Consider the following 27,911-nt stretch of genomic DNA (forward strand, 5'->3'; position numbering starts at 1 on the left):
TTTTGCGGATGTTGGCTTGTAGTTTGGAGTCCTGCATGGCATTAATGATCTGCTGATCACTGTTGGAATGCTTTCCAGGCTAAAAAAAACCCCAGAAAATGCACAATGTTTTACCAGAAAAAAAATGGCAATTTATTTTTTGTTTTGTTTAAAGTGAACTTATCCTTTAAAGCGGTAATAAGTTTGGGTAAAAAAAATTTCCCTGCAAGGTAAAGGCATAATGTGCTAAGAATTGGTAAACTACAACCAATATAATAAATTTTTGCTTTTGGGTTTAGAACCACTTTAATAGAGACTGCACCATTTCCTAGCTAATGCCAGCTACACTTCCCCACCAGTTTTTGCATGATTGTGATAATGCTGTACGAGCATTAGATAAATAATCAAATACATTTGTGAAGTAGTTTTTGGATAGAACATTTTATTGATTGTTTTCTGACAATGAGATAATTATTTTCAGCAGAATAGATTTGTATACTTTAAAGTTCTGGTCAGACAAACTTGAAGTACTGTTAATAAATGAAATTATGGGGAGTTTTCTAACACCTGGGGGCTAATTTAATGCGCAAAGAGCAATGACTTTACTAATAAACAACTGTCATCAGTTCAGACATATTGGAACAATGAAAGAATTCTGATTTGTTATTATCAGTAACTTCATTTTGCACATTGTATGTTCTCTATGAGCCTCCCTAACTTGAGTGCAAATAAGTCATAATGGGGTAGGAAATTTGTGCATATTTTAGTTAACAGCATTGTAAATAGTGGCTTTTTATAATAATAAAATATCATATTTTTTTGCAGTAGGTATTTGTTTAACCGACCTGAAATGTACTTGATTTTGTGAACTTTCTTACTTGCTTATAAAATCTGTACCTTATATCTTTAATATTTTTACACATCTCTTTAGCACACCTTAATTGCCATTATGTTTGTTGAATCAGGTCCAATGACTATCACAAGTACCTTAAAGTGGAACTTAACCTAATAAATAATGATTTGTGAACAAGTTGGATTTTTTAGTAAAAAGAGACATACTATAAGGTGCATTTACTAAAGGCCATTAAACTGTTAACTTCACAAGTTATGTTGCACTTTGCATGGGAATTTTCCCCAGAGCTTAGTCAATGAGGTGAAGCTCTGCTGATTTCCATCATCCAATCACGTGCAAGCAAAAATATATATATATATATTTTTTTTTCCTTGCGCATGATAGGGCATTCTTTGCACAGTGAAATTTCACCATATTCAACTCTGGGAAAAATTTCCTTGGACTGCGCAACTTCCCTTGCAAAGTGAACAGCCTATTTGTCTTTGGTAAATCAACCGCTATGTCTCTTCTCCAACAAAGTATTCTTTTCTCTTTGTTCGCAATGTATACTGAGCTGTGGACATGCATGGGAGTGACATCATCCTAGCTAACCAATCAAATGGATGAAGATCAGAATCTGAAATGTGTATTTTATATCTGTCCGCAGTTCAGCTTACAAGATAAATGGGGCTGATTTACTAAAACTGGAGCGTACAAATCTAGTGCAGCTCTGCGTAGAACTCAATCAGCTTCCAGGTATTATTGTCAAAGCTGCTCCAGATTTTGCACTCTCCAGTTTTAGAAAATAAACTCCATACATTTCTTAATTAAATATATTACATAGAGGGTTGTATTGCCTATTTTAAATACGTGCTTTGCACAGTGTGAAAAAAAAAAATACTGCATGCCTTTGGATTAATTGTGAGATTCTGTCCAGTTATTTGTTAATAATTAAGGAACAGATGAACAGAACAAAACAATCCATATAACCATAAATATTCACATTTATTGTCCTCTCACCTTCACACGACTCCATCTGAGAGTGGGCCTGAGACATCTGGGCTTACAATTTTTTTTTTTTGTTTTTGTGCTGAAAAATTGAACAGTTTTTGAACCATAACAAGAACACATTAGGTTTAATTTGTGCTTTGCCATTGCATGTTGGCTCACCGAAGGTTCAAAAAAACATCACCTTTCAAAATCCCACTCTTTTTACCACTTTCAATGACCTATGGATGCATGAATGGATTTGCACTTTAAAAAATGCATTTCTGTTATGTGCATGGAAAGCTAAACTGCTAATTCTAACTTTATGTAAATACAATGCAATAATCATTAAAATGTATATATACACTTTGGCCTTCATACAATGAAACATAGATGTTTCCAAATGAATGTGGGACACAAAACGTATTTAGGCTTCATTCCCACATTTCACCTTCGCTTTATATATTTTATTACTGTTCAGTACAGCAGCAATACAAGTCCCAGAAAAGAACATTTGACAAAGCACTTAACAATTACAATGACTGACATCTGATACCCAATAGGTGTTCCTTCTTTATGACATCCAAGACATCATCATTACATAACAAGAGCCAGGCAATACAAGGTGCATGTTTAAATGTTATTGTCGGTATTCATTTAAAATTGGTAACATAGGTACAGAATATGTAGACAATGTAGACAAATAATCAAATTAAACAAAATATTTATTTGATTAATCCCTTAAGAGACATTATTCACTGCCATTTGATTGTCTCTAACATATTTGACCAACAAAGTGTACATATACATTTTATCTGCCACTTTGATACATTTTCAGAAGGTCATCATTGCCTTTGGGTAAAAGACTGAGGTACAGGGGAGGGGTGGAGCTTGGGAATAGTTATGGGAAGCAGGGGAAGGTGATTTTCTTTACAGATCACTCTCTCCGTAGAGAGCACTGGAGAAGGAGATATAATCCAGAGCTCCTGTGATACCATCTGCACCTATGTATTTTGTCATACGGCTGATGCAGTATTCTGCTTGTTCTGGAGGCAGTTCTCTGCGCAGCTCTTCAATGGTGATGTAGTTCTGCAATGCAAAGACATGGTCAGAAATGCAGTTCATTCTTTTCAATACATACACACTATGATTTTCTTAATATTTATCTGAAAGTAATTTTCAATTTGATTATTAATTTTTTTTAATCAACTTTTATTTATACATTTTATTTTTCAACTATACAAAGTAAAATAAATTCTCAGGTCCTCACTGCATTCACCCATCTTCCTTCCAAACCCCCAAAACATAAATCATAATTTAAAATGAAGACATCAACACAGGTTTGAATTGTCAACAGGCAATAGCCTATTGTTATTTAGCTAACAATCTATAAGTAGTACTGTAGTGTTGACTAATCCAGTGGTATGCTTAATTTTTTTAAGTAAACTACATTCACACTTGAGCATAGCATATTCAGGTGACTATTTGTGTGTTTTAGGAACAATGTACAGGAGCTCCTTTGGAGCAGGATCATGCATTTTTGTTCCCGTAGACATTTATTAAATAGACACGTTTACATGGTTTTTTACAGGCACTCGCATTGAAGTCTATAAGACCAAAAATATCTAAATCTGCTTGAAAAAATGTTGAGTTACAAAATGCTCAGGTGTGAATAGGGCTTAAGAGCTCCAATGCTATTTGAATTTGTCAAAGATACCAATGAAGACAAATACATTTCCTAACTGATGGAAAGTGTGAATTACATCCAAACTTCCATATCTAATATGAAAAAGCATCATTACATAAATATACTTATTTATTCTGTGGACCAGTAGCCAAGACTGAACTGGAAAGGTAACCAGCCACACCCACTATAAAATTTACCCCCCAAGGTTATTGGCCTAGGGCCATTAAAGTGACCTCAGACATGAAATATGAATAAAGCATATCCCTCTATGGTTTGCACTTGTCTCAATTAAGAGCATTAAGTGTCCCTTCCCTCCAATCAGCTCTCAGAGCCCGCTGCTTGTAACTTTAGCTCTCTGCCTGCTCTACGCTATAAATTCAGCACTTTCGACAGATGTAGAGAAGAGAAGACTGCAGACAGACAAGTACAACTTATGTTGGACACTGTGTTTAATCTCTGTGTATCACCTAAGGCCAGTCTCTTCAAAAGATACATGGAAGGGCTTACAACCACTTTAAGCTCAATCCTGGTAACACTTGGTACAGCTATCCTGGCGACAGGCACTGGAAAACTGCACAATTCCCACCTTGTCAGTCAACTGCTGGGTCTCCACAATAGCTTTCATTTGGCAGAAAATCCTCTACTTAGGGGCTATATTACATATTTTGCTTGTAAATATTCCAATTCCACATTTGGACAATTTTCAATGTTCTACTGACTTGTTTCTTGTTTAAACCCTCAGTGTTGATCAATAGGTCTCCATGGAAGTCCAAGAACAGACAGAATTGTATTACAATGACCCACCCAGCCACCTTCATGTAAATGATGCATCTACTCAAAAGTCAAGTCACTGACACTTTACCTGGGGGCACCAAAGCTTGCTTATACAGCAACAAATGCTCACTGTTCACCACAGAGCCAGTGCTTTCAACAGTTCAGATACTGGCCTTCTATCATATACAAATTTCAGCCTACACACTTCCCAGCTTCCACACCCAAAACACACCTAGGCCTTGACCCCCCAAAGCCTCTTGCACTAATCTCCATTTAGATTAGATACCTGCATGCCAGAAAAGCAGCCCCATCATGCTGCTAGTCATAAATATCTGCAAAGGAGATGTCACCCTTTTATATTACTTGAATATTTAACCAACCCCTACAAGCCATACATATTTACATCAAGAATTTTCTACTGACCTTGTCTGATGCCAAAATCTTAAATGAAGCCATGACTTGCTCAGCAGTGTCAGTTTCAGCTGTCTCACGAGTCATGAAGTCAATGAAGGCCTGGAAGGTTACAACTCCTGTGTTGTTAGGATCCACCAAAGTCATGATGCGGGCAAACTCAACTTCACCCTACAAAATTAGCAAAAAAGTTGATATCAACAATGCAGTATTTATTTTTAAAAAATGAAGAAACTGCTTCAAATAAGAAAAAAAAAGACAATGTGAGGCAAACTCCAAAGACATGCTGGTAGGTTAATTGGATCCTGTCTAAATTGGTACTAGTATGTGTATGTATGAATGTAAGTTAGGGACCTTAGATTGTATGCCCCTTGAGGGTCAGGGATTGATGTGAATGTACAATATATATATATGTAAAGCGCTGTGTAAATTAAAGGCGCTGTATAAGTACCTGTAATAAATAAATACATAATAAATGTGAGAATTTTGTCTCCGCAAGTACTGCCTAGGGGCAGCCTCAGACAAATTTCTTCACCTGTCTATTGTGCTTCAGCTACTCAATGCTATTACAGAAAATTGGCAAAAAAGAATAATCTGCACAACTGCAGTACTACCTTTGCATATTAAATAAAAGCAACATAGTCTCTAGTTTCATGGATCATTAGTAAAACAAAAAAAATTGCAAATCAATTAACAGAACTGGAGGTAGATCCACTATATTCTAATCTGCAGCATGCACTAACTCCAATAACCATTCTCAAAAGTGTGACAGTCTTACCAGATCATAGCCCATAGAAATAAGGCAAGCACGGAAGTCATCAGGATCCATCATGCCATTCCTCTTCTGTAATCAAATGGAAAATAATGATGTTACTAACAATGACCAAGATAAAACAAGAAGCCTTTTGTTCAAGATGTGTGCATTGAGAATGACAATTTACTGTATGTCTTTTTTTTGTTGGGATCATCAGGTAACATCTGAATTTTTCACACAGGTTTTGCTTACCCTGTCAAAGTGGTTGAATGATGCACGGAACTCATTCATCTGTTCTTGGCTAATGCCTTTAGCATCACGGGTCAGGATCTGGTTCTCAACTTCATTGATGGTCCTAGCAATTGTAGTGAGGAGTTGCTCCCATCCAACACGGATGTGCTTTAAGAAAGGTAAATGGTGGAGTTAAATGCAGTTCACATTACAATTATGTGGTTGACTACAAACTAATGTCAATAATTTTCTTAAAATAAAAAAAAAAGTACACAAAACCATTATTGCATTAAAACACATTAGTGATGACAGTAAATGGAAAGAGGGTATGTGATAGATTATTATATCAAGAAATTTGTTAGACCTCTATGGAGGTGAAATGTGGTAGAAAAGGAGTTCTAGATTTGAAACCTTTACGTCCAATTTATGAGCATCAACTGTAGGCCAGCCTTTCTCAACCATTTTGGTTGTGAGGGTCCCTTGGGAACCCCTTCAATATTTTTTGGTCTATAGCTCACAAGACTTTAACATGATCAGGGAGTTGGGGATAGAATAAGAGCATGAATAATTTTACAATAACACAAAAAGTGCATCATGCTAAATTGAAACACTATCGATGGTGGTCAACAAGGTCAACAACAATTTTTTTTACTTTAACAACAGTGTCATTGAAACCTAATTGAGAGACCCTGCTACTACTGTCACGGACTACTGTCAGTGATATTTTTTTTTTCCCATACTGCTCTTTCTCCTGTCATTGCTGTTTCATCTCTCTTTCTTACTGTGCTGCAAACCTGAAATTTCTCCAATCCGTAGGAAAAACTTTTGTTAGGAAAACTTCTCCCCTGTTCTGCTCCCTCTCCTTCATCATTACTCCTTGCCTTGCATTGTTACCAGTAGGAGGTTTATGTGTGGGGTGAATTCCTGTCAACACAATTAAAAAGCACAGCCTATTTCTCCTCCCTCCCCTACATTCCTAATACTCGCTCTCTCTACTGAAGTGCAGGAAGGATAATAAGGCTAGGTAGATACGAATCTGCTGCAATGGTGGAGGTGGCGGAACCCCAGAGACCTCTCACAAAACCCTAGGGCTGCATGGACCCACAAGTGAGAAAACCTGATCTAGGCAGTATGGCAGGTCCTGAAAACAAGTGAAATCCATCCAAAACTTTTCTGTCTTGAAGAAAGTAAATAAAGCGATTGCCCTTTACCTCCATACTGTAACTTGTGTGTTTGTTATCAAAGATAAGAGACTCTTGGATGAGTTGATGGTCTCCCTCCAGTTTATCAATGTTGGACTTATAGTTGATGATATTCTGCTCATATTGCTTAAGATGATTCATCTGGTCTTCCAAGGAACTGCTAATGTCTATAGATATGCGACCAATCTCCTAAACAGGAATAAAAATAAAATGCCCATAAATATTTATCCTATAATTTAAGAGATATTTATAAAACAATGATAGAAAAATTCTAAATATTGTTGAGTTCATTTTTAATCTATGATGACTGGTTTAGAACTAACTTATCTGAAGAATAGCAACTTTTATCTTACCTCCATCTTGGTCTGGATCCAGGGTCCAATAACATTAGCTTGTGCTGCAAATTGGCGACGCAAGCGTTCATTAGCTTGTTGACGGGCAAGCTCCTCCTGTAGGGTTTGGTCTCTGTGGGGTACCAGTTGTTTTGCCTGTTGAAATCAAATAAGAAATACTGAGTGGCAAAATCCTCTATTATAAATCAAGTTGGTTCTTAAAACGGAACTTCTTTTGGTTGTTAATTCGGTTGTTGGTTGTTGGTTCTTAAAACGGAACTACACTTTTTTTCTGGTGGGAGGAGCACGTACCTATTTATGTATTTATGGCAGGTTCCCCCTCCCATTTTCACTGGGATCTTCTAGGCAATTCCAGAGGAAGTTGTCCCCACTCACAACCTCCTGGGACATGTCCCAGGAGGCTGTGGGTTCATTCAAAAAGTGCAGTGTCCATTCACAAAGTGCAGTGAAACTCTCGCATGCACAGTGGAAAGTTGGTTGTGATGCAGCAGGGAGTCACAGCTGGCTTACCAGATCCAAGATGCTGGTGCCAGGGACTTGAAGAACTGGCTCAGATGAGGACAGCACACAATCCCTGGACAGGTGAGTGTCCCTTTATTAAAAGTCAGCAGCTACAGTATTTGTAGCTGCTGACTTTAAATTTTTTTGTTACCTGACTAAAGATTTCCTTTAAAGAGCAATTTAGGGAAACAGGTGAAACCAGTGAACTCCTGTTATCCAGCAAGTGCAGAAACTATACTTTACTCCAAAGTTCACATGTTGTCTTTAATCAGAATTTGGTGTAACCTGCTGTGGCAGGAATCTAGAGAACACCATATAGGGTCACTGGGAGAGTACATTTTGAGTAACCTTTTCCTCTCTGCTTTCTGTATCACAAATCTCACTCAACTATCCAAGGAAAGGATTATTCTGACAGGTGTGTGTAAGGAACTTATTAGTAGGAAGAATTTACTTTTTGACAAACAGCAAACGGCCTGCTGTTTGGTGAGATTGGGTACAGCTCTGCTGTACCACCATAAGTGGTTCTTAGATCACCAAATTTCTGTCTGAAAGGACTGGTATGGATTGATGCACTACAGCAATGCTTGGATAAATACAATTTTAAGTGTATTTGAACTTTTTCAGTCAATAAGTTATGTTATGTGAATTGGCACATATAATATAATGTAACATAATGTAGATATTATCCCAATTTGCCTGCAAAAGTGGAAATACAAGTATCAAATAGGTAGACTTTGCTCACTCCCTGATTTTCCATGTTTAATGTTTAATTTTGACAGTGCACCTTTAAAAAAGACACATCTACAAACATAAGCCTTTCACAATCATCTGTGTTTGAATCACATAACTGTATATGGTGTTTCTAGTACATATAACCTCTGTTCTGGTATATACAGATTGTTAGAATGTAGCTTATACTGTTTAACTCATGCTAATAGAGATATTATTGTTATACCATGGCAAATCAATAATTTTATTCAATATTATGCTAATCAATAGAACCACAATTTCCTTATTTACTCACTGTCTCCCACTTATTGGCAACATCAAGGTGCGTAAGGTTGGTGTATGGGTTAATTCCAGAAAGTTTAATTCCATAAGTCTGGGCAATTTTCTGAATCTCAGCCTGGATGCCCAGAATTGACATCTTCTCTTTGTCAGCCTCTGGAAGTGTGGCCTTGAACTGTTCATGTGCTGTGATCAGGCTCTGTGATAAAAATACAGATACAAGTGTTTTAATTAAATACAACTCTCATTAAAAATGCATTAGAAATACTGTATATATTAGATATTGTATATAATTCTTGTCTTCCTATTAAGGAGTGGGTCTGCAACAAAACACTAGAATTATTTAAGTATTTTGTGGTTGCTTTGTAGGGGTAAACTAATGAGATCTAACCTTAATGTACTCTCTAGAATTACATTTTGGATGATTAGCCATTTTTTAACTGTGCCACCTAGCCTTGCAGAGTCTCTCTAAAGATTTATCACTGCATATTTTCACTATATATAAAGAATTATAATTAAATATGCATTAATGAATGATGTCAACTATTAGCAGAATCCTCATTTTGGTAATAATTCCAAAATTTCATCATGTGTGAATTACTATACATGTCTGTAAGGACTGTACAAAAATGACATTTGAGCTGTTATTTGCAATTATGTGATGTCTTTCCACTTGCTAACCAGAGTTCCAAGGATCACTGTATTCCATCCTATTTTTGAACAAATAATTGTACTCTTTCATAGTTTTTTCAGGATAGTTAAATTATTTCACGGAGTGTATACCATATTGCATCCATTGCAATAGTCACTGTATTTGTATACATACTGGTGTGATATTTACCTGGATCTCTTCAATGCTGTGCACAATAAACATGTCCTGCAGATCTTCTATTGCTCCATCCATCCAGTTATTGAATGGAGCAGCTCTTTTAGCAAACTCCAAGTACAGCTGGTCAATGGTTTCCAGCAGCTTCTCCACACGCTATGAAATAACAAACACATACTAATTTATTACTTTTTTCCAAACTTTGTATCTGAATAAGCACACATGATAATGAAAATGTGCTTTTTACTATGGAATTTAGATTTTTTTTTTTTTTTTTACCTCTAGAGCATCTCTTCTCTTTTGTGTGAGGGTACCCAGAGTGTCCCACTGGTCACAGATTGCCTGACAACGGCTATTAACAGTAGCGGCATCATGGTAGTCGAGTTCACTGTAGAGAAAATTTTTACATTTTAGTGAGTGACTCTATGTAGAATTAAGGGTAAAAGCACAAATGACATACAGTATATTCTGCCATCTATCACCAAAATAAACATAGCCATTTTTCAGAGCCCCATCTCTAACATAGTTTCATTCATTATGTTGATGCAAGCAGTAGATCACTGCACAGAGCAGGTAAGTATAAACCTGTTTTGTTTTGTTTTAATTACCTTTAGAACCACTTTAAATATGCAAGAACGTAAAGTCAAAGTGCAGCTAAGAAGTTTAAACTACATACAGCGTTTTTTACATTTCTATTTTGGGGAAAAACGTATAAATATGGTGAAAAATCAAGGGGAATTAACATTGCTATACACTGATTAGGGTATCTTGGGAAAATCTATGGGCGGAAAAGGTGATAATCTTGCTAAACTTTGGTTATTAGGGATATAACATATGGTCCTGCTATATTGGGGTTCATTTACCAAACACACATAGACTGTTCACCTTGCAAGGGAAGTTGCACTGTGTAAGGGAATTTTTCCCAGAGCTTAATGAATGAGGTGAAGTTTACTTGATGCCCATCATTCAATCGTGTACAAGCAAAAATGCTGTTTTTTACATTTTCCTTGTACACGATCGGGTATTCTTTGCAAAGTAAAATTTCAGCACATTCACTAGATTCTGGGTAAAAGTCCCACCTGATCCACCAGGAGGCAATTGGTATTCCCTGTGTCACCTACCTCTAGTGTTATTACCTATAAATGTTAGTATCCAGTTATATTTTGTGCATTTAGTACTGCATCCAGCTCTTTTTTATAACAGTCCACTGAGATGGCCAGAACTAGTTCTTGAGGGTGTGTATTCAACATTTTCACAGCTCTTACTGTGAAGAAGCTTTGAGTATGTGAAGGTAAAATCTCTTTTCCTCCAGACATAAAGAATGCCCCCTTGTCCTATTTAATGACCTGAAAATGAATAACTCTACACCAAGTTCACTATATGAACCACTGATGTATTTATATATGTTGATCATATTCCCCCTTAATCTCCTCTTCTCAAGAGAGAATACATTTAGTTCCTCTAATCTTTCCTCATAGCTGAGCGCCTCCATGCCTCTTATCAGCTTGGGTGCCCTTCTTTGCACTTTCCCCAGTATTCTGATATCCTTTTTGTGAATTGGTGCCCAAACCTGAACTGCATATTCCAGATGAGGTTTTACTATTGATTTGTACAGGGCAAAATTATGCCTCTCTTTCTCTGGAGTTCATGCCCCTTTTAATATAAGAAAGGATTTTATTATCTTTAGAAACTGAAGCTTAGCATTGCTGTTATTAAAGTATATGTAAAACCTCACCTTGTATAGCAACCCATTCAATTTAAAATAGTAATGAAAGGCAAAACATTTATGTATAGATATAAAAAAACATTATAAATACCTTTTTTCATTCTTTTATAAGTGATTACATACCCTCTGATCTCAGCTGCATAAGGAGCTCAGACCGGAGAAGCAGCAGCAAACTGATCTTCCCAATAAATGGCTGTGTGGGTGTGGGGGGGGGGATTATTGGAGGAGAGCAGGCTGAGTTCCAGCACAGCTAGAACCTGACCACGCTGTGCTGTCATGTCTAGTGTGATCAGTTTTTAAAAGGAAAGCAGAGGGACTAACAGGAATGCCAGGTATTTCACACAAAGGAAGACATACAAAGAGAACATGATACTTTTTCATACAAGTACATGGTATAGCAGTCACATCACATCAGTATTATGAAATTGTGGTTTACACATTCTTTAAAGCAGAGCTCCACACAAAAGGGGAAGTTCCGCTTTAAGGACTGCTCCCCATTAAATATTGGCACCTTTGGGGGGCGGAGGGGGAGCAGGTACCCAAATTTGACAGGTACTGGCTCCCAATTGCGGTCAGAACACCTAGGTGATCGGAAACGGGAGGTGTCCTCCCTCCTTCCCTCCCTGTAGTCTTCTGGGACACATGACAGGTCCCAGAAGACTATAGGACCATTCATGAAGCACAGCACTACTTGTGCATGCACAGGGGGTACCCGGCTGTGAAGCCGCAAGAAGTCACAGCCGGGTGCCCACACTGAAGATGCCGGCCTCCAGGAATCCAGGACGGCAGGTGAAACAGGCTGCGGGGGACACCCCACGGGACTGAGGGACAGGTAAGTGGCTGTTATTTAAAAGTCAGCAGCTACAGTTTTTGTAAATGCTGACTTATATTTTTTGACAGGATGAGTGGAACTCCGCTTTATGATCTACCAGAACACCCAGATTCTTCTCCACCATTTATTGCCCCACCTGTACTCCTCCTAGTAAGTATGATGCATATATGTTTTTAGCCCCAAAGTGCAAAACTATATATTTATCAACATTAAACCTCATTTGCCACATAATTGTCCAATTATTAGTGCACTGAGGTCAGCTTGTACGTTGGAGGCTTGTAAAGATGTATCACACACTCACTTCAGTTCTTGGGCAATAGCAGCAATCTGTTCTACACGGTCCTGGTGGGCAGCAAGGTCACTTTCAAATGCTTCGTGTTTGCGTACCAAGGCACGGATTTCCATTAGAGAAGCTGATTCATAATCTCTCTGGGACAGCAGTTCCTCCTTTCCTGTACAGTGCACAAGGCACAGAGATTAGTGGACAGAATCTACAGGTTTTTTTAACAATTTTCAGGCATGTTTTTCCTTTATTTTTAGCTTGTAACCCTTTGCATAACACACTTCCTGTTCTAGGATAGCTACACTCATTTCACTGCATCAGTGGAGGGGCCATTGTTATCACTAGGATAATCTCCTATTTTGACTACAATCAAATCTTCCTCTCTTAATTTCCACTTTATGCAGGGTAGGGGAATTAGTAGTTTACAGAAGATATCTTGGAATGAAGATATTATTTGTGATTTCAGTTCAAATACAGTGCATATCTGGTAGGATAAACAGGTATTTTTTGTATTTGCTGACAATGTTCTTATTCTGAAAAAGGAAAACTAATTAAATCTATCAAATCTAAGGATTGGTATGCTGCAATACTCTACATTTTGTTTTAGGATTTAGATATCCTTAGATAATTATCCAGATTTAAAGACTTGGTCTTCAATCTTCTCTATTGTCCATAAAAAAATAAAAGCATGAAAAGGAATTAAAGTGGGAATTAAATAGCCTTCTTTATGTCTTAGGTCTGGTTTCTTGCTACTTCAGGAAGCTGCAATGTTTCTTCTGAAGAGTAGTAAAACCTTTGTATCTGTTTTCTGTTATTAGAATATGTGAATGTTTTAATGTAGAATAAGTATATTTTTCTTCCTATGTTGGTTATGGTAAAGTTGAACATTGTAGTTGGATATAGCTTTATAATAACGGTTTAGTTAAATAGCTATTGTTAGATGAACACTCTTCCCCTACCTCTGGTCCAGGACTCATGGAGAGAAGCCTTCTGCTTAAACTTCTCTGCCAGATGTTCCAGTCTTTCCAGTCTCCTTATTTCCAGTAAAAGCCACTCTTCATAACCCTTCTCTACTTGCTCCAGACCTTTCCAAGCATTGGCAATATCCTATGGCAAAACAATTTAGTGAGAACAAAAATTAAACAAACCAAATACATCATATTAAATACATTCCTTGTTTTCAGAGTCAGGGTGCTCAGAGTCCATGGACCAGAAACTACCTACTTTTATTTTTCTCCACGTTCTTACTACAAGCATTTTTTTTTTTCGCTTAATACATCTTATATAAAAAATGAAGTACAAAGCAAATATTCTTAAAGCATGTTTAGTTTGAGGATTATCCTGGGGCATAGAAACTATAAAGTATGAAATGCAACCAGTAGCATGTATTTTGGCTATGGCTACAACAATAGTTAGGGATAACTAAGATTTATGCTTCCCAGGAATGTACTGCAGGACATTTTTGCTATCTTTTATATACATTGCTGCATGCAAATGAAGGTTTCAGTGATAAATACCTAAACATATGCTGATTTATGTGTTCTAGTAACAGCATACAAATCATTTGGAGCTATTTCTTTGTTTTAAAAGCACATTGCATATGTTAATGAGCAATGAGATGAGAAGTCTCATAAGCCATGAAAAATTAATTGCTGGTCTATAGATAAGCGTAGAAATACCTCTCTTTGCTTCTCCTCAGAAACTCTTTATTTCTCCAATTGCTACCTGTCAGCTTCTCCTCTGTCTGAAGTCTGATTTGTGGACATTGCTCTTGTTGAGCTCAGGTAGAGCTCAGTTGCTACCACCACTTTTTTCAGTGAGCTCACAGGTCAGACACACTGTCTTCATTTATAATCATCAGTGTAGCAGATGAAGGCACGAAGCTACTTACAGCACGTTCAAAATTGGATTGTGTTATTAAACAGAGCATGTTCAGCTCTGTATTGAAATATACAGTAGTTCACAAATAAGATATGGTGTCTGGCTTCCACTGGGAAACTGGGATGAGTGTTGACACACCCCATTCCCCTTTGCATGCCTATGCGCTAATTAGTTATTCATCTCTACAGAGCAACATGGTTGGATAGCTGTGGGGGACGATGTCAACCACACTAGCTCTGGTACCTACACAAATTGAACAAAGTGCTATATGTTTATTAAGGTCTAGGTTTATTAAGGTCTTCTCTATAGTCTCTAAGTTTAGCAATTTGAAGAAGGAAATGATGAGTATAGCATGTAGCTTTATTGCTGTTGTTAATACTTACGGACACCATCTTGCCCTCAGATGGCATGAATGCAGGGCGGTTGCTTAGCCTCAGTTTGGTTTGCAGAGTGTTGAAGTTTATCTCCAGCTGGCATTTCTCCTGAACACGGGGTGGCTTGTGTACCCTTCTGTAGTCCCTAAAGTCCTCCAGTTTTTTCTGCATGGCAGTCATATTTTTCTCGGGGGTTTTGTTTTCCAGCCAGGGAATAGTGCGGCGGATCCATTCCAGAAGCTGTGAAAATGTATGAGCAGTTTTTTCAGCACTATATAAGCAATATACAAGTCTGCATGAAATAATATTTTAGGTCATCACCCTGAAATTACTCATTGGCAATTTTGGCAAAACAAAGTACATATTGTTTGTACACATTATTATTTAACTGGATCTCAGTATTAATTTCATATTAGGTACATTTAAGGTATCTATCCAAGTAAAGGATAGAGTAAATAGGGAAAATAAAGCCAGTTGCAGGATATATCACATTAGATTCATGCATGATTACATACTAACCTCACTTGCTAACTTCTCATATTCTTCCATCAACTTCTCATTCTCCTGGTTCACAGCAAGTACTTTGCAGATCCTGTTTGCTGCAGTCTCAGCCTGTATAAACAGTTTACATTTCAATGGAGCTTTGCACTATACTTCACAACCAATGGCAACAAAAAAGCATACAAGTACAAAGAAAATGTGCGCTGACCTTTGACATGTTTGCATTCTTTTCTTAAAGTGGAGTTCCACCCAAAAGGGGAAGTTCTGCTTTAAAGATTGGTCCCCTGCTCCCCATTAAGGATTAGCACCTTTGGGGAGCAGGGGGAGGGAATGGGTACCCGAATTTGACAAGTACCCGCTCCCATTTCTGCTGCAATCCCCTAGGCAATCAGAAATGAAAGTTGTCCTCCTACCCTCCCTCCCCGAAGTCTTGTGGGACACATGACAGGTTCCAGAAGACGACGGGGCCATTCAGGAAGCGCATCGCTACTCACACATGCACAGTGGGCACCCAGCTGTGAAGCCACAAGCTGTCACAGCCTGGTGCCCCCATTGAAGATGCCGGCGTCTGGAATACAGAACAGCCGGTGAAACGGCTGTGGCGGGGGCAACACAGGATCATGGGACAGGTGAGTGGCTGTTTTTTAAAAGTCAGCAACTACAGTTTTTGTAGCTGCTTACTTTTATTTTTTTAGAGTGAGTGGAGCTCCGCTTTAATATTGCCTACTTATGGTTTTATTTTTGAGTCAGTCAGTGTTTCAAAATAGCAAGCGATTTCTCTAATTGTGTGCCCTTCAAAATAAATTTTCATTTAATATTTGAACTGTAAGTTGTCCATCTTCTTCTTGGAAATCAGTCATTTATTGACAAGCTATGCTGCTTACCAATGCCTTCTGTACACAAATAAAATTATAATAAATATGTTTCAAGATGCAGCATCTATTTGCTTATATATAATTTGTACTGCAAATTGTATGTGTTAATATCTGATTGGGCACAAAGCATATTTTTCAGTGTTGAGTGGAAATGTAAGTTTTTATGGGGTAAGAATTGTTGTGAATGGCTCAGTGATCTGTGTGTGAGCTGCAGAATATAGCACCCTAATATAATGTGTTTATTTTTTTATGACAATAACTAATTAATCTCATGGAGATATGTTAATGATAGTTACACAGTTAGTATGGCTGAAAAAAGACAAAAATCCATCCAGTTCAATCATTAAAAAAAAAAGTTATAATCCTATACCCACAGTTGATCCAGAGGAAGGCAATAAAAACCAGCAAAGCATGATCCAATTTGCTCCTGCAGGGAGAGGCAAACGGATATTCCCTGGATCAACTTTACCTACAAATGTTAGTATCCAGTTATATTCTGTGTATCTAAGAAAGAATCCAGGCCTTTTTTAAAGCAATCCACTGAGCTGACCAGAACCAACTCTTGAGGCAGTCAATTCCACATCTTCACAGCTCTCACTGTGAAGAAACCTTTCCATGTTTGGAGATTAAATTTCTTTTCCTCCAGACGTAAAGAGTGCCCCCTTGTCCTCTGTAATGTGCTCAGGGTAAATAGCTCTACACCGAGTTCACTATATGAACCACTGATGTATTTATACATGTTGATCATATCCCCCCTTAATCTCCTCTTCTCAAGAGAAAATAAATTCAGTTCCTCTAATCTTTTCCTCATAACTGAGCTCCTCAATGCCTCTTATCAGTTTGGTTGCCCTTCTCTGTACTTTCTCCAGTTCCCCAATAATTGTTGGATTGCTGAATCCTGTCCCGAGCCTGTCAAAATCTAGACTCTTACAGTGAGTCATCTTGGACCAGAATTTGATTATTTTTTTCAGAAAAATGAAGATTTGTATTTGTTACCTGCTCAGCTCCAGCAAAGGCATGATAGAAGCAGGACACATAAGTCATAATTGCCTTTTCATCTGGCTTGGGTGTGTTTACAATATCTGCAGAGAGGGACAACAATCTGTAATGGAAATTCACCAATACTTTTACTAGTTTTATTTCATGACTCTGTTCATTATCTGTTTCACACCTTCTGCGTCCAACATCTTTGGGATATCCAGAAACTTTTCTGCTACATCAAAGGCAGTGTTGAGGTTACCGATGGGGTCATCCTGTAGAAATTGATTAAAAAAACATTTTAGACAGATATACACTTCTCTTACTGATCCCCTTTAAGCTGATAACTCCCCCTTTTGTTATGAAGTGATAAGGGTGGGTGGAATGGGAGATAAGGATTGGAAGGTTGTTCTGTAGTACTATCCAAGGGTGACAAGAATGCTTCTTGATAGATACAGTACAATGAGCAAGCATTGTCACTGTAGAAAAGGAAATGTTTTACTGACAGAATCACCAGGTGAAAAAAGGAAATAAAAGCCTGAAAAAAGAAAACTAATTTAGCCACCACATCTAAGAATTGGTAAGCTGCAATATATTAATTTTTTTTCTTGGATTTAGATATACTTTAATTTGTATGATTTTTTTATTCACTTACAATGCGATGCAAATGCACCAGACTGAAACATTTACCAACGCTTGCTACACATACATAAAGATCATTTGTGTGCAATTAAATAATTTGAAAAGATTTCCATATAAGTCCCGGTTCACATATATGTGACTTGGATTTGTTTTGAACCACATCCGATTCGCATGACATGTGAATCACTAGGCTCTTCTATGGAGCCAGTTCACAAATGTGCGATTTCAAAAAGGTGCAGGTGCAATTTCCAATATCATACACTTTACCACTGAGTGAAGTCGCACCGTACGGGCCTTGAAACTGCTGCAAACTGACTTCACACATATGTGAACCCAGGCTCAATGTTTTTTACTAACTCACATTCACTCACATATTTATACATTTGTATGAACGTCTAAAATTATTTCACATTGTATTTAATTTAGGGCCATCAAACATATCATAGGTTTTTAACCAGTAGAACGCATACCACAAGCAGTACGTCTGAAAATTTCAAATAGTGCATTTATCTACTGAAGTGAAGTTTTAAATAAATAATAAATTATACTTTACAGAACTCAGAGAGGAGCTTTTAAGTAATTTTAAAACACACATGACTACTTGGAAACCTTATACAGAGAAATGGAGAGTATTGTTTATAAGTGTACATATGTCAAAGGGTACCTATAGTGGCATTAAATCCAAAAGCAAAAATGTAATGTATTATAACTTGCCAGTCTTAAAATGTAGTGGCTGCAGTAGTTTTATTTTTCAGAAATGTTTTTCCTTTATTTTAACCTGGTGATCCAGCCAGTATATCGCTTTCTGTTTTAGAGTGTCTCCACTCTGGATAGAGTAAAAATGGAATCACACTTTGACAGAAACATTGTCAGTCTGGGTAGAGGGTAGTGTTAAGTGCACTAGCAGATGTAGATGGGCTTGACTAAAAAATTAAAGCCAAACTCCAGCTAAGGCTAGGTTCACAATTGTGTTTTGTGGGAATGCACCTAATATTTTGCACATGCCCACAACACACAAAAACATGCAGCCCTTTTGCAGTTATTTTAGTTTATTTTAGTTTAGCCATTATTTTTAATGTCACCCCCAAGTATCTTGCTAACACTCACTTTCACATGCAGCAAAATGTATGGTAACAAAGGACAATACGGTTTGGTGGGGTGCAATTTTTCAAAATCGTCATGCACTTCTTTATTGATTTTTTTCCTTGTAAGCCAGCCCATTGAAATGAATGAGCTACACTAAACATGACACACGGAAACATGCATAGGTGTCTTACACTTTCTAAACAGTTACAGCAACAGTTTTTTTCTCCTTTTGAGTTAACGCTTTTACGTGAATTAAAATAAATAAATAAAAGCTGTTCATTGTAAGGACTCCTGCCAGTGGGAAATGGTTTGTCTTAACCCTCTAACTTGAGAAATAACAGACTTACTATCAGGATCAACAGGTAAAAATATAGGAAAAAAGCCTAAAATAGAAAACGAATGCACCACTACATCTAAGTATTGGTAAACTGATATATATATATATATATATATATATATATTACAATGTATCTATAATAAGAAGAAGAAAGCAAGCCATGGAATTCTCTGTAATAATGAGGGAAGAATGGCGTAAACAAATACTGAAAACATATACTGACAATGTAAATGATAATGAAAGTGAAAGGTATACCTTTCTGAGCTTGGAGTAATCAATGAGGTCAGGCCTGTGTCTATGAATAAGAGCGCAAAGTGCAAGGCCATCCTTCCAGCTTTACATGACAAAAGAAGAAAAAGCAATCATTATTGGAAGAATTATTTTATAGCAAAGCGGCATTTCTGACTGCAGTATTTGCATATTTTTGCAAACTGTCAAAATTGTCTAAATACCTTATTTTATTTTTTTGATTGAAGGGATGATTTACCAATATTTGACCTCCATGTCTATGCTGATGATAGTGTAGAACCATTTTACTCCTGAGAGGCTTAGTGGGATTTGCTGGGGGTTTTGATGGACTTCAAAACCTTAGGGTGGAATCCTCAACTCTTTTTGAGGTTGAATAAATTGGTCACTTTAGTATATTTAAAGAGTTTTAGAGAATTTTAAAGAAATTTATATCTACATGTGTGCATTACCAACATCCCTGCAATGTACGTGCATAGGTGTGAATGGGCCCTAAAGTACTCCTATAATGTTGCAGAAAATTATATACTTTAAACTACTAAGCAGCATAGCATTTTTTATTGTTTTATATTTTCATATTCCAAATGAAGAGACTTCTGTAATTGAAGGTAAACTAATACAACTAGGGATAAAAAAGTCTTTTAAATTGACAAACATTTATGTACTACTAACTAGTTTAATAGATTCTAGATGCAGGGGCATTTTTTCATCTACTCTTAGATACTGTAAAGGGTATGCATGTTAGTTCCCTACACTGTATGGTAAAAATAGATAAGGCCCTGATTGATGCCAGCAGATGCACGCTGTAATTCTCCCTGCTAAGCAGATTCCATAAACGTTTACTGGACTGAAGCATTGCCCATTGCAGCGATACAAATCACATAACTTTAGGGAGTGGAATGAAAAGCCTTCTTTGATATTGAACATCATAAAAGAATAATACAATACTGTGCCAATCAATAGTGTATCCTAAAACTGATGATAATGATTTAGGAATGTGTTTTATTACATGTACCGTACATTTGGAATTTTTGTACTTTTGTCAGCAAAAAGTGCTGAAGCATTCAATAAATATTTCATAATGTGATTTTCTTTGTCCATGATAGATTCATATGTGTTACATAACTATGACTATGGCAGCTCGTCAGTCAGCTTTCAGTACATGCAGCTTGGGCTGTTCTCATAAGCATAAATCCAGTTTATGTTTAGTTTGAAACACAGCTAACATTTTCAGATTGTGTATATACTGATTAGAATTAATATATATACAAGTAAAGTAAAGCTCTTGCTTGTAGCAACTAATAAAGCTTGATTTGCTATATGAAATAAGGAATGTGGTTGCTATTGGCAGCAGTTCTATTCTTGCTCTGACTCTCATAAGTATGCTGCATTATGTTAAGAGTGTCTGTTCAGATTCTTTGTAATGTGTTGTTTGTAGTATACAGAAAGATATCCAGACCACTGGGGGAAAATAAGGTAAAATTAAACCTTAACATGTAATCTGTATAAATGTTTAATTTTGGCTACGGAAAAAGACTGTTTGTTCTTACATGGTTTCCATTGAAAGCTATTCTGCTCTAGTGTGGTCTGGAAACTGAGGAAAATACAGATTTTAAGTGAATGCATAGTGGTTTTATGCATATGTTTTTATCTTGGTTTAAAATGGAAGGTGCTATAAAAATAAAATATTTAAAAAGGTTTTTCTTTTTTTTACAGTTGTTAATATGAAATAATGGAAATGATTAATATGCAGTCTTCTATCTAGCCAGCAGATGGCAGTATAGTCTAATTATGACATATTCTACTGTATCAACTTTCAACTGTGTTGGAATTGCTGATTTTTTAAAGAACTCGTTTGAGTCATCAATGTAGTGACTTTATCATTTACCAGAGAGCAAGCTGCTCTGCTGTGCTATTGTTTTTAGCTAACTTTTAATATAACATTTCCCATGGTCATGTATTTAACTGTCATTGGAAACCATGACTGAACATAGATAGTTTAAACAGATTTAAAAAGAGTTTAAAAACTTATAAACTTGAAAAGCAAAATAAAATTTACCATGTCAATTTAAACAAAAACAATAGTAGTGTTCCTGAAATTTGTTTTAACATTTGGTAACTGTATATTTGGTGCCCCCAAATGCTCTAGAAAAAAAAACTTCAGTTTCAATAAAAAGTACTTTAATGTTCCTGCAACTCATATTACCTGATATGGAAATTCTGCACATTAACATTTCTGTAGGGGGCAGTCTTCCTCTGACACCACAGCAGCAACCCTTCTTTGGCAGATGTCTCTGATGGGAAAACATGGTTTAAATATGAAATATTTCATTACAAATGAATAGAACACTTTACCCATCTCATTTTGGGAAAGACATGATGCCACCTTTAATGTGTATAAAGGTACAGAAGCCTAAATAGGAACTTAATTGAAAATTATGGTGTGTTATTGCCCAGCTGAGCTGAAAATATAAATTCAGCTTAGTGTAGATTTGAATAGAAATTGATGTCTCTAATACACAGGGTTTTTTTTTTTAATTTCTTTTTTTTCAATATTTGGTATTCTTATATTATAGTGTCTTATATTTACTAAGCTAAACTAAGAGAACTACACTTTATTCCTTAAAAGAAAAGTATTTGGCCATACTTCTCCTTCAGGCCTCACGGGTATATTTAATGTTCTTCTATGACCCAGAATCAGATGATAGTGGCTGCAAGATGATATTCAAATAAATACTCTGCCTATACTGTATTGTTTTATTAATAATATATGAGACACCAGGGTAAAATCTTGTGCTTCTGCTGCTTAGGAACAAACTTGGACACCTGTGTTCCATATATCCTCCTTCATTTAGCAGCTGAAATGTTGTTAAGCTAAAAAGCTTATTCTCAGCAAGGGCATTGATTGATTATTGACATTAGAAAATCATATCAAAGCATGAGAAAACAAGTATTACAGCTCATAAATCCTTAGGAAACAGGGAAGGTCACCCTGAGGCAGCCTATAGATGGCACAGTTTGTTTTTTTTCATTTAGCCAGCGGGTTGAATGAAAAAACTGACCTGTGTGCATGTGGATGGGGGAATCCTCCCCACTGAGATATTGTTTTCTGACAGCAGGGAGGCTTCCCCTTCTGTCAGAATACTCTGATTAACATTGCAGGTTATAACTTGCAGCCCTGATCGAGCAGGGAAAATTTGACATTGTGGTTGTACAGAAGTCAATCGGTAGAACAACTGATGTACAACCTCCCTGCCCATACATGGATCGAAATTTGGCCAGTCCCTGCTGAACCAGCCGAATTTTGATCCATGTATGGTAAGCTTAATACAAAATGATGGGTGCATAGATAAGATAAATGATAGCAAAGAAACCCAAAAAGAAGGCAACTGAGAAATCGAATAATGTCATAGGTAAGTTGGAAGGTTAAAGACTAACTGCAGCCCATGTTGTTTCATAGTTTGGGTTGGGTCAGAGAAGTTAAGAAGGCACAGGCAGCAATAAAAATCCTTCCTTACTCTACTAAATTATGTTTGCAGTTTCAGGTAGGGGGCGTGCACGAGCCCAACCCACTCCACCATTCGTAGCCAGCAATCACCGGGTCCTGGCTGGTGATTTTTTCCCCGGCGCCCGGTGATTGCCGAGCATCTCCGATGGGGAGGAGAACTGTATGTAAATAATACAGTTCTCCCTGTCAGCTCATGCACACTGCTTTGGATGGCTGTACATGACACAGCCATCCAAAGCAGTGTAATTACAGTGAAGCACAGACACACAGACACAAGTAAACAGCACACAGTTAAGCCTTTGATCACCCTTCATGTTAACCCCTTCCTGCCCAGTGCTATTAGTACAGTGTCAGTGCTTTTTTTTAGCACTGATCACTGTATTGGTGTCACTGGGGATGTCAGTGACACCAAGTCAGTTCCCCCCAGTGTCAGAATGCCCGCCACAGTCCCGCTATAAGTCGCTGATCACCTCCATTACTAGTAAAAAATTTTAAAAAATTCCAGTATCTATACTTGCATTTGTAAATGATAAAACTTTCATATTAACCATTTAATTTACACGTATTAAGATTTTTTTTTTAACAAAGACATGTAGCAGAATACATTTTGGTCTAAACTTATGATGAAATTTGATTTTTATATTTTTTTTACTGGACTTGTTTAATAGCAAAAAGTCAAAAATATAGTTTTTTTTCTCAAAATTGTCGGACTTTTTTTTTTTATAATGCAAAAAATATGAAAAGCACAGGTGATCAAATACCACCAAAAGAAAGCTCAATATGTGGGAAAAAAGGCTGTAAATTTCATTTGGGTGCAGCATTGCATGACCGTGCAATTGTCAGTTAAAATAACGCAGCACCATGACACAAAAATGGCCTGGTCAGGAAGGGCAAGTGGATATACAATGATTTTTCACCCATGACAGGTTAGAGCAATTCACCAAAGACGTCCATGCTAAGGTGTTGTAGTATTGTAGTGATCCTTAATTTAGCATTAGTATTGGTTTGAAATATATAAAGATAAACCTAACATATACCTTCAACAGAAATGTCTTGAATTGCAAAACGGAGAATAATTGTCCAGATCATACCCAAAGTCATCTTCAAATTTCCATCAACAATTTCTATGGGAAAAGAAATAAATAACAAATATTGTTTTTTAATGGATTTTAAATACAGAGTAATTTTTCATATTGTACTATTTATATTATGGATTTTTTTTTGAGGTGAGCTGTTGCCTGGAAAAAAACAGACAGCATACAATTATCTTACAGATAGCATCTCAGTTGGGAACTGAATCCGGGACTCCAGTTATACAAGGTCAAAGTGTTGTCCATATGTGATATTTTATTTTTGAACAATTAAATAAAAAAATAAAAAAAAAAAAAAGAGAAAAGGGTAATTGAACATGTATATATATTTTGGCCATAACACCGTCTACCAGTAGAAACAGCAGGTCCTGATCTCCATTTGGTGGGAGATGAATAAAGAATCGGACACAAAATTTCAACCCACTTTTTATATGTAAAGCCACCCTACAGAGATCTTCTGTTATGACCATCAGGGTGCTATGGCTACATAACTGCACAGTCATTCTTCTGGTACAGCATTCTTGAACTAACAATATGAAACTGCAGAATATTTTTTCCTTATAAAAGCAGCAACATATATCTACATCTTAATAAAAAAATCAGTTTAATGTCATCTGGCAGGACTGTCAAAGTCAAATAATGGTCTTGTCTGACTGCATCTCATCCTTATCTGACTAGCACCCCTGGGATTCTGATCCAGTCACTTGGTTTTCAATAGTCAAGTATGTATTCGAAATAGTTGGAGAGATACACTAAATACATTTTATTTAAGTTGAAACTAGTAATATGTGAAATCCAAAGATCAGCACATCAGCTTGTTTCACAAAATGTTTCATGATTTCATTAGAGATGAAAAACCACATACATAGGTATAGCCTGCCTTTGTCCATGGCTTAACCCTCCTAAATGGAATAAAGAGACATTTATGGAAGCAATCCAATGTACTGACCTTTTGGCTTAATCTGCTTCTTGTACCAGGAGTACACAGATAGTACACTGAGGAGTCTATTTATAAAGGATTCACTATGTGATTCGCACATTCAAATGTTTGCTGGACATTTGTCTATCTGCATTTTACAGCATTAGGCTGTAGGCTCAGTTTCAAAGAGGATTCACCCTATTTGTAATATGGCGGCTGATTGTGAAGTCTTGTTTGATTAAAAATGTGACTAGAAAAATCAAACACGTTTGTCATTGGAATCTCTCCATATTATATTATATTATTCATACCTGGCCATGCGGGATCTCCTGCATGGTAGGGGTTGGGGAAAGACCTGGCAACCTACCCTGTAAAATAATTGCTAAGAGAATTCATGGAAAAAGTCGCTTACGAGTGACGGTCCATGCAATCGCCAAGGGTCAGATACGACTGGATAGATAGATAGATAGATAGATAGATATTATATTATATTATATGATATGCTGGTAGGTGAATCTTGATTGATTTTAAATAACATGAAGAAATTGTGTGTGTATTTAGAATCTGTCTATTATGTTGTATGCTGATGGGCGAACTCTCTTTGAAAATAATATGAAAATAGGATGAATTGTCTTTAAAAACGATAGTCGAATGCTGTAAAATACACAGGGGTTGATTTACAGCTGTAGGGGCAGCGTGAACGGGCCCTTAAAACATTTAGAAAATATTTTTTGTGTGGCAAGTACCTTTTTTCAGCAGATACTCACGCTTCCTAATTTCTCACCTAGGAAAGGATGATATTGCTCTTGGTCACATCTTGAGCTATTACTGTAGTATTTTTATCTTACATTTACACCTACGGATTTAGCCACTAGCAGAAACCAAATCAAAATGTAGAAATCCTCTGTTTCTGCAAAGCAGGATGTTAAGGCATAGTACACACTATATTTTTTTTTTTTCGCTCAACCCAGTGAGCTGAATGAAAATAAATGAAGACATCGGAAGGAGATCCTGTACTAGCAACTTAATGTTAGTACAGTGATCTCCCCACTGAGCTACTGTGTTCTGACAGGTCCCCCCCCCCCCGTCAGCTTTCTCAGCCTTTGTCGGTCATGTCCTTTCACAGAAGCCAGGCATTCGGCCGGATTCTATTGAACCAGCCAATACCGCCCGATATTTGGCCCATGTGTACAGGGCTTTAGTATGTGTATGAAGTGCGCTACATATATAACTGATAGAAAAGAATAAAAATACACCGCACAAATATGTTTCACATGCATATTTAAAATAAAAAATTAAAAGAACAATACCTTCCTTTCAAATTCTAATCCTTAACCAGTCCAGGGCTACTACCTACCCTCAGCACCAATTGACACTAGTTTCACTCCTTTGCTGGCGATGAAGTCCAAGGCTTTATTGACATTTGCAATCTTGTGGAAGCGCATTTTTCCTTTGTCGGGTTTAGGCAGCCTCTCACCTGCAAAAGCAGAATGTATACATGAAGTAATATCAAACAAATTGGAATGATAGTTTTCATCGTTTTTGAAATCTCCCTTCAGTGTTTTACACACTTTACACTTTGGTGCTTCAAAGTGTAATGATTTGACAGACATATACTGTATTTATTTTTCAATAAGAACTGTATGTAGGCAGGTGCAGTCTGACTTCCCTGCACAGGTGATGCTGTTGCGGCCACCCTGCAGAGGGAGAGGATGAAGGAGGAATACGAATTCCTCTTAAACCTCTGTACGTGTCATCGGCTGGGCTGCTGTCTGATTAGACGCTGCCACCCGGGTGATGCCTGCGGCCATCTTCAATGAGGCTAGTGCTTATAAAAAGCACCGTCTCCCTGCTTTCGGTGCACATTTTATGCTTGGCTAGGTTAGGGACAGGAACCCACTTGACAGGGAGTGTGTGCCTTGCATAGGGAGCGGTTCTAGAGGAGGAGGGACAGCATAAGGACATTAGCTTCTAAGGGGAACCTTTCCGCTACTAGTCACTTCTTCATCCGCCTTCGAGCCACCCCCTGCACCAGATGCTGTCAGTCTCCGTGGATTGCTCTCTGCAAGTACCGAATAACTTCTGTGAGCCGCTGCATAGACTCTGTTATTGTATGTTGGAACATTTTGACAATACAATTCCTGCAATTTCAACCACTTGGTGTGCCGTGCCTTCCCACTGGAGTGCCTACGGCCTGGGCCCGCTCTACAACCTACATGTATATATATCATTTTCCTTCTGATACATCTGCCACTATTATCACAGTGTTTACAGAAAAATATGGTTTTATATGCTAATATGCCTTTTAACATACATGTTTATGGATTGCTGTACTGAAGATCATCTACTGTGTCTGGAATTGGAAGACACACGTGAAGTCCAGCATGAAGAAATATTTCCCTCTGGTGAAGTTGCCATTACTCACTAACACTTTTGGCACCAGCTTGGGGCATCCAGGTTGCATGAAGCACTGAGCAAAGTGCCTATGTATACTTTCACCCGTATCTACCATGGAGAACAGATGTATCTGAGTTGGTTAACTTCAGCACATGAGAGGTCAGCCATCCATGAATCCCAGTAATAAATGATGCATACAAGCTTTCATTTTTTTCATTTTTTTTTGTCAAAGCTTAATTGAACAAGTTGAAGTTAGAAGCTGATTTACTACCATGCACACCTGCACCACATATTGCACTCTACAGTTTTAGTAATAAAATTGTGTCAGCCTAATAGATGTGAAATTATTCATAAATTTAATTTTAGTCTTGTCATTAGTACTCTTTATTAAACAATCTAATCAACTAGACCTTTGACTAGCATAAATGGCACGCCTAGAGGCTGGTCAAAAATGCCTCTGTAGTCCCCAAGCATCCATGATCCAACCAAAATTGGAAGCATGCAGCCTGTAGTATTTCCTATATTGATAGTAAATGTTAACACATTCTTTCTTAAGCTAGCCATAGACAGTTCACATGGCAGTAGAATGTTAGCAAGCAGTGCTGAAAGATATTTCCTGCCCTTGACACATATTTTATGTGTACTCTAAACCAAGATATCAACACATTTTACGGCAAGGGGAACTATCCA

The 27,911-nt window shown here is 37.2% G+C and overlaps 1 protein-coding gene across 1 annotated transcript in view; it reads right to left on the reverse strand.

Moving 5' to 3' along the window:
- Positions 1–401: 401 nt before the first annotated feature.
- Positions 402–27,911, reverse strand: part of ACTN3 (actinin alpha 3) — an 89,021-nt gene continuing 61,511 nt past the window's right edge. The window contains exons 3-21 of the mRNA XM_089656546.1: positions 26,182–26,301; positions 23,852–23,938; positions 21,513–21,600; positions 19,316–19,394; positions 17,189–17,270; positions 17,014–17,099; positions 15,161–15,253; positions 14,651–14,881; positions 13,346–13,493; positions 12,405–12,555; positions 9,825–9,933; positions 9,561–9,701; positions 8,736–8,918; positions 7,211–7,345; positions 6,867–7,046; positions 5,677–5,823; positions 5,449–5,514; positions 4,683–4,841; positions 402–2,887 (exon numbers count right to left, since the gene is read on the reverse strand). Of these exons, the coding sequence (XP_089512672.1) occupies positions 2,729–2,887; positions 4,683–4,841; positions 5,449–5,514; positions 5,677–5,823; positions 6,867–7,046; positions 7,211–7,345; positions 8,736–8,918; positions 9,561–9,701; positions 9,825–9,933; positions 12,405–12,555; positions 13,346–13,493; positions 14,651–14,881; positions 15,161–15,253; positions 17,014–17,099; positions 17,189–17,270; positions 19,316–19,394; positions 21,513–21,600; positions 23,852–23,938; positions 26,182–26,301 (2,444 nt within the window). The 3' untranslated portion in view covers positions 402–2,728. The remainder of the gene's footprint in view (positions 2,888–4,682; positions 4,842–5,448; positions 5,515–5,676; positions 5,824–6,866; positions 7,047–7,210; positions 7,346–8,735; positions 8,919–9,560; positions 9,702–9,824; positions 9,934–12,404; positions 12,556–13,345; positions 13,494–14,650; positions 14,882–15,160; positions 15,254–17,013; positions 17,100–17,188; positions 17,271–19,315; positions 19,395–21,512; positions 21,601–23,851; positions 23,939–26,181; positions 26,302–27,911) is intronic.

This window comes from Staurois parvus, unplaced genomic scaffold (assembly GCF_062004578.1).
Source record: "Staurois parvus isolate SC_StPar_1 unplaced genomic scaffold, SC_StPar_1.0 ptg000916l, whole genome shotgun sequence".
Taxonomy (NCBI): Eukaryota; Metazoa; Chordata; class Amphibia; order Anura; family Ranidae; genus Staurois; species Staurois parvus.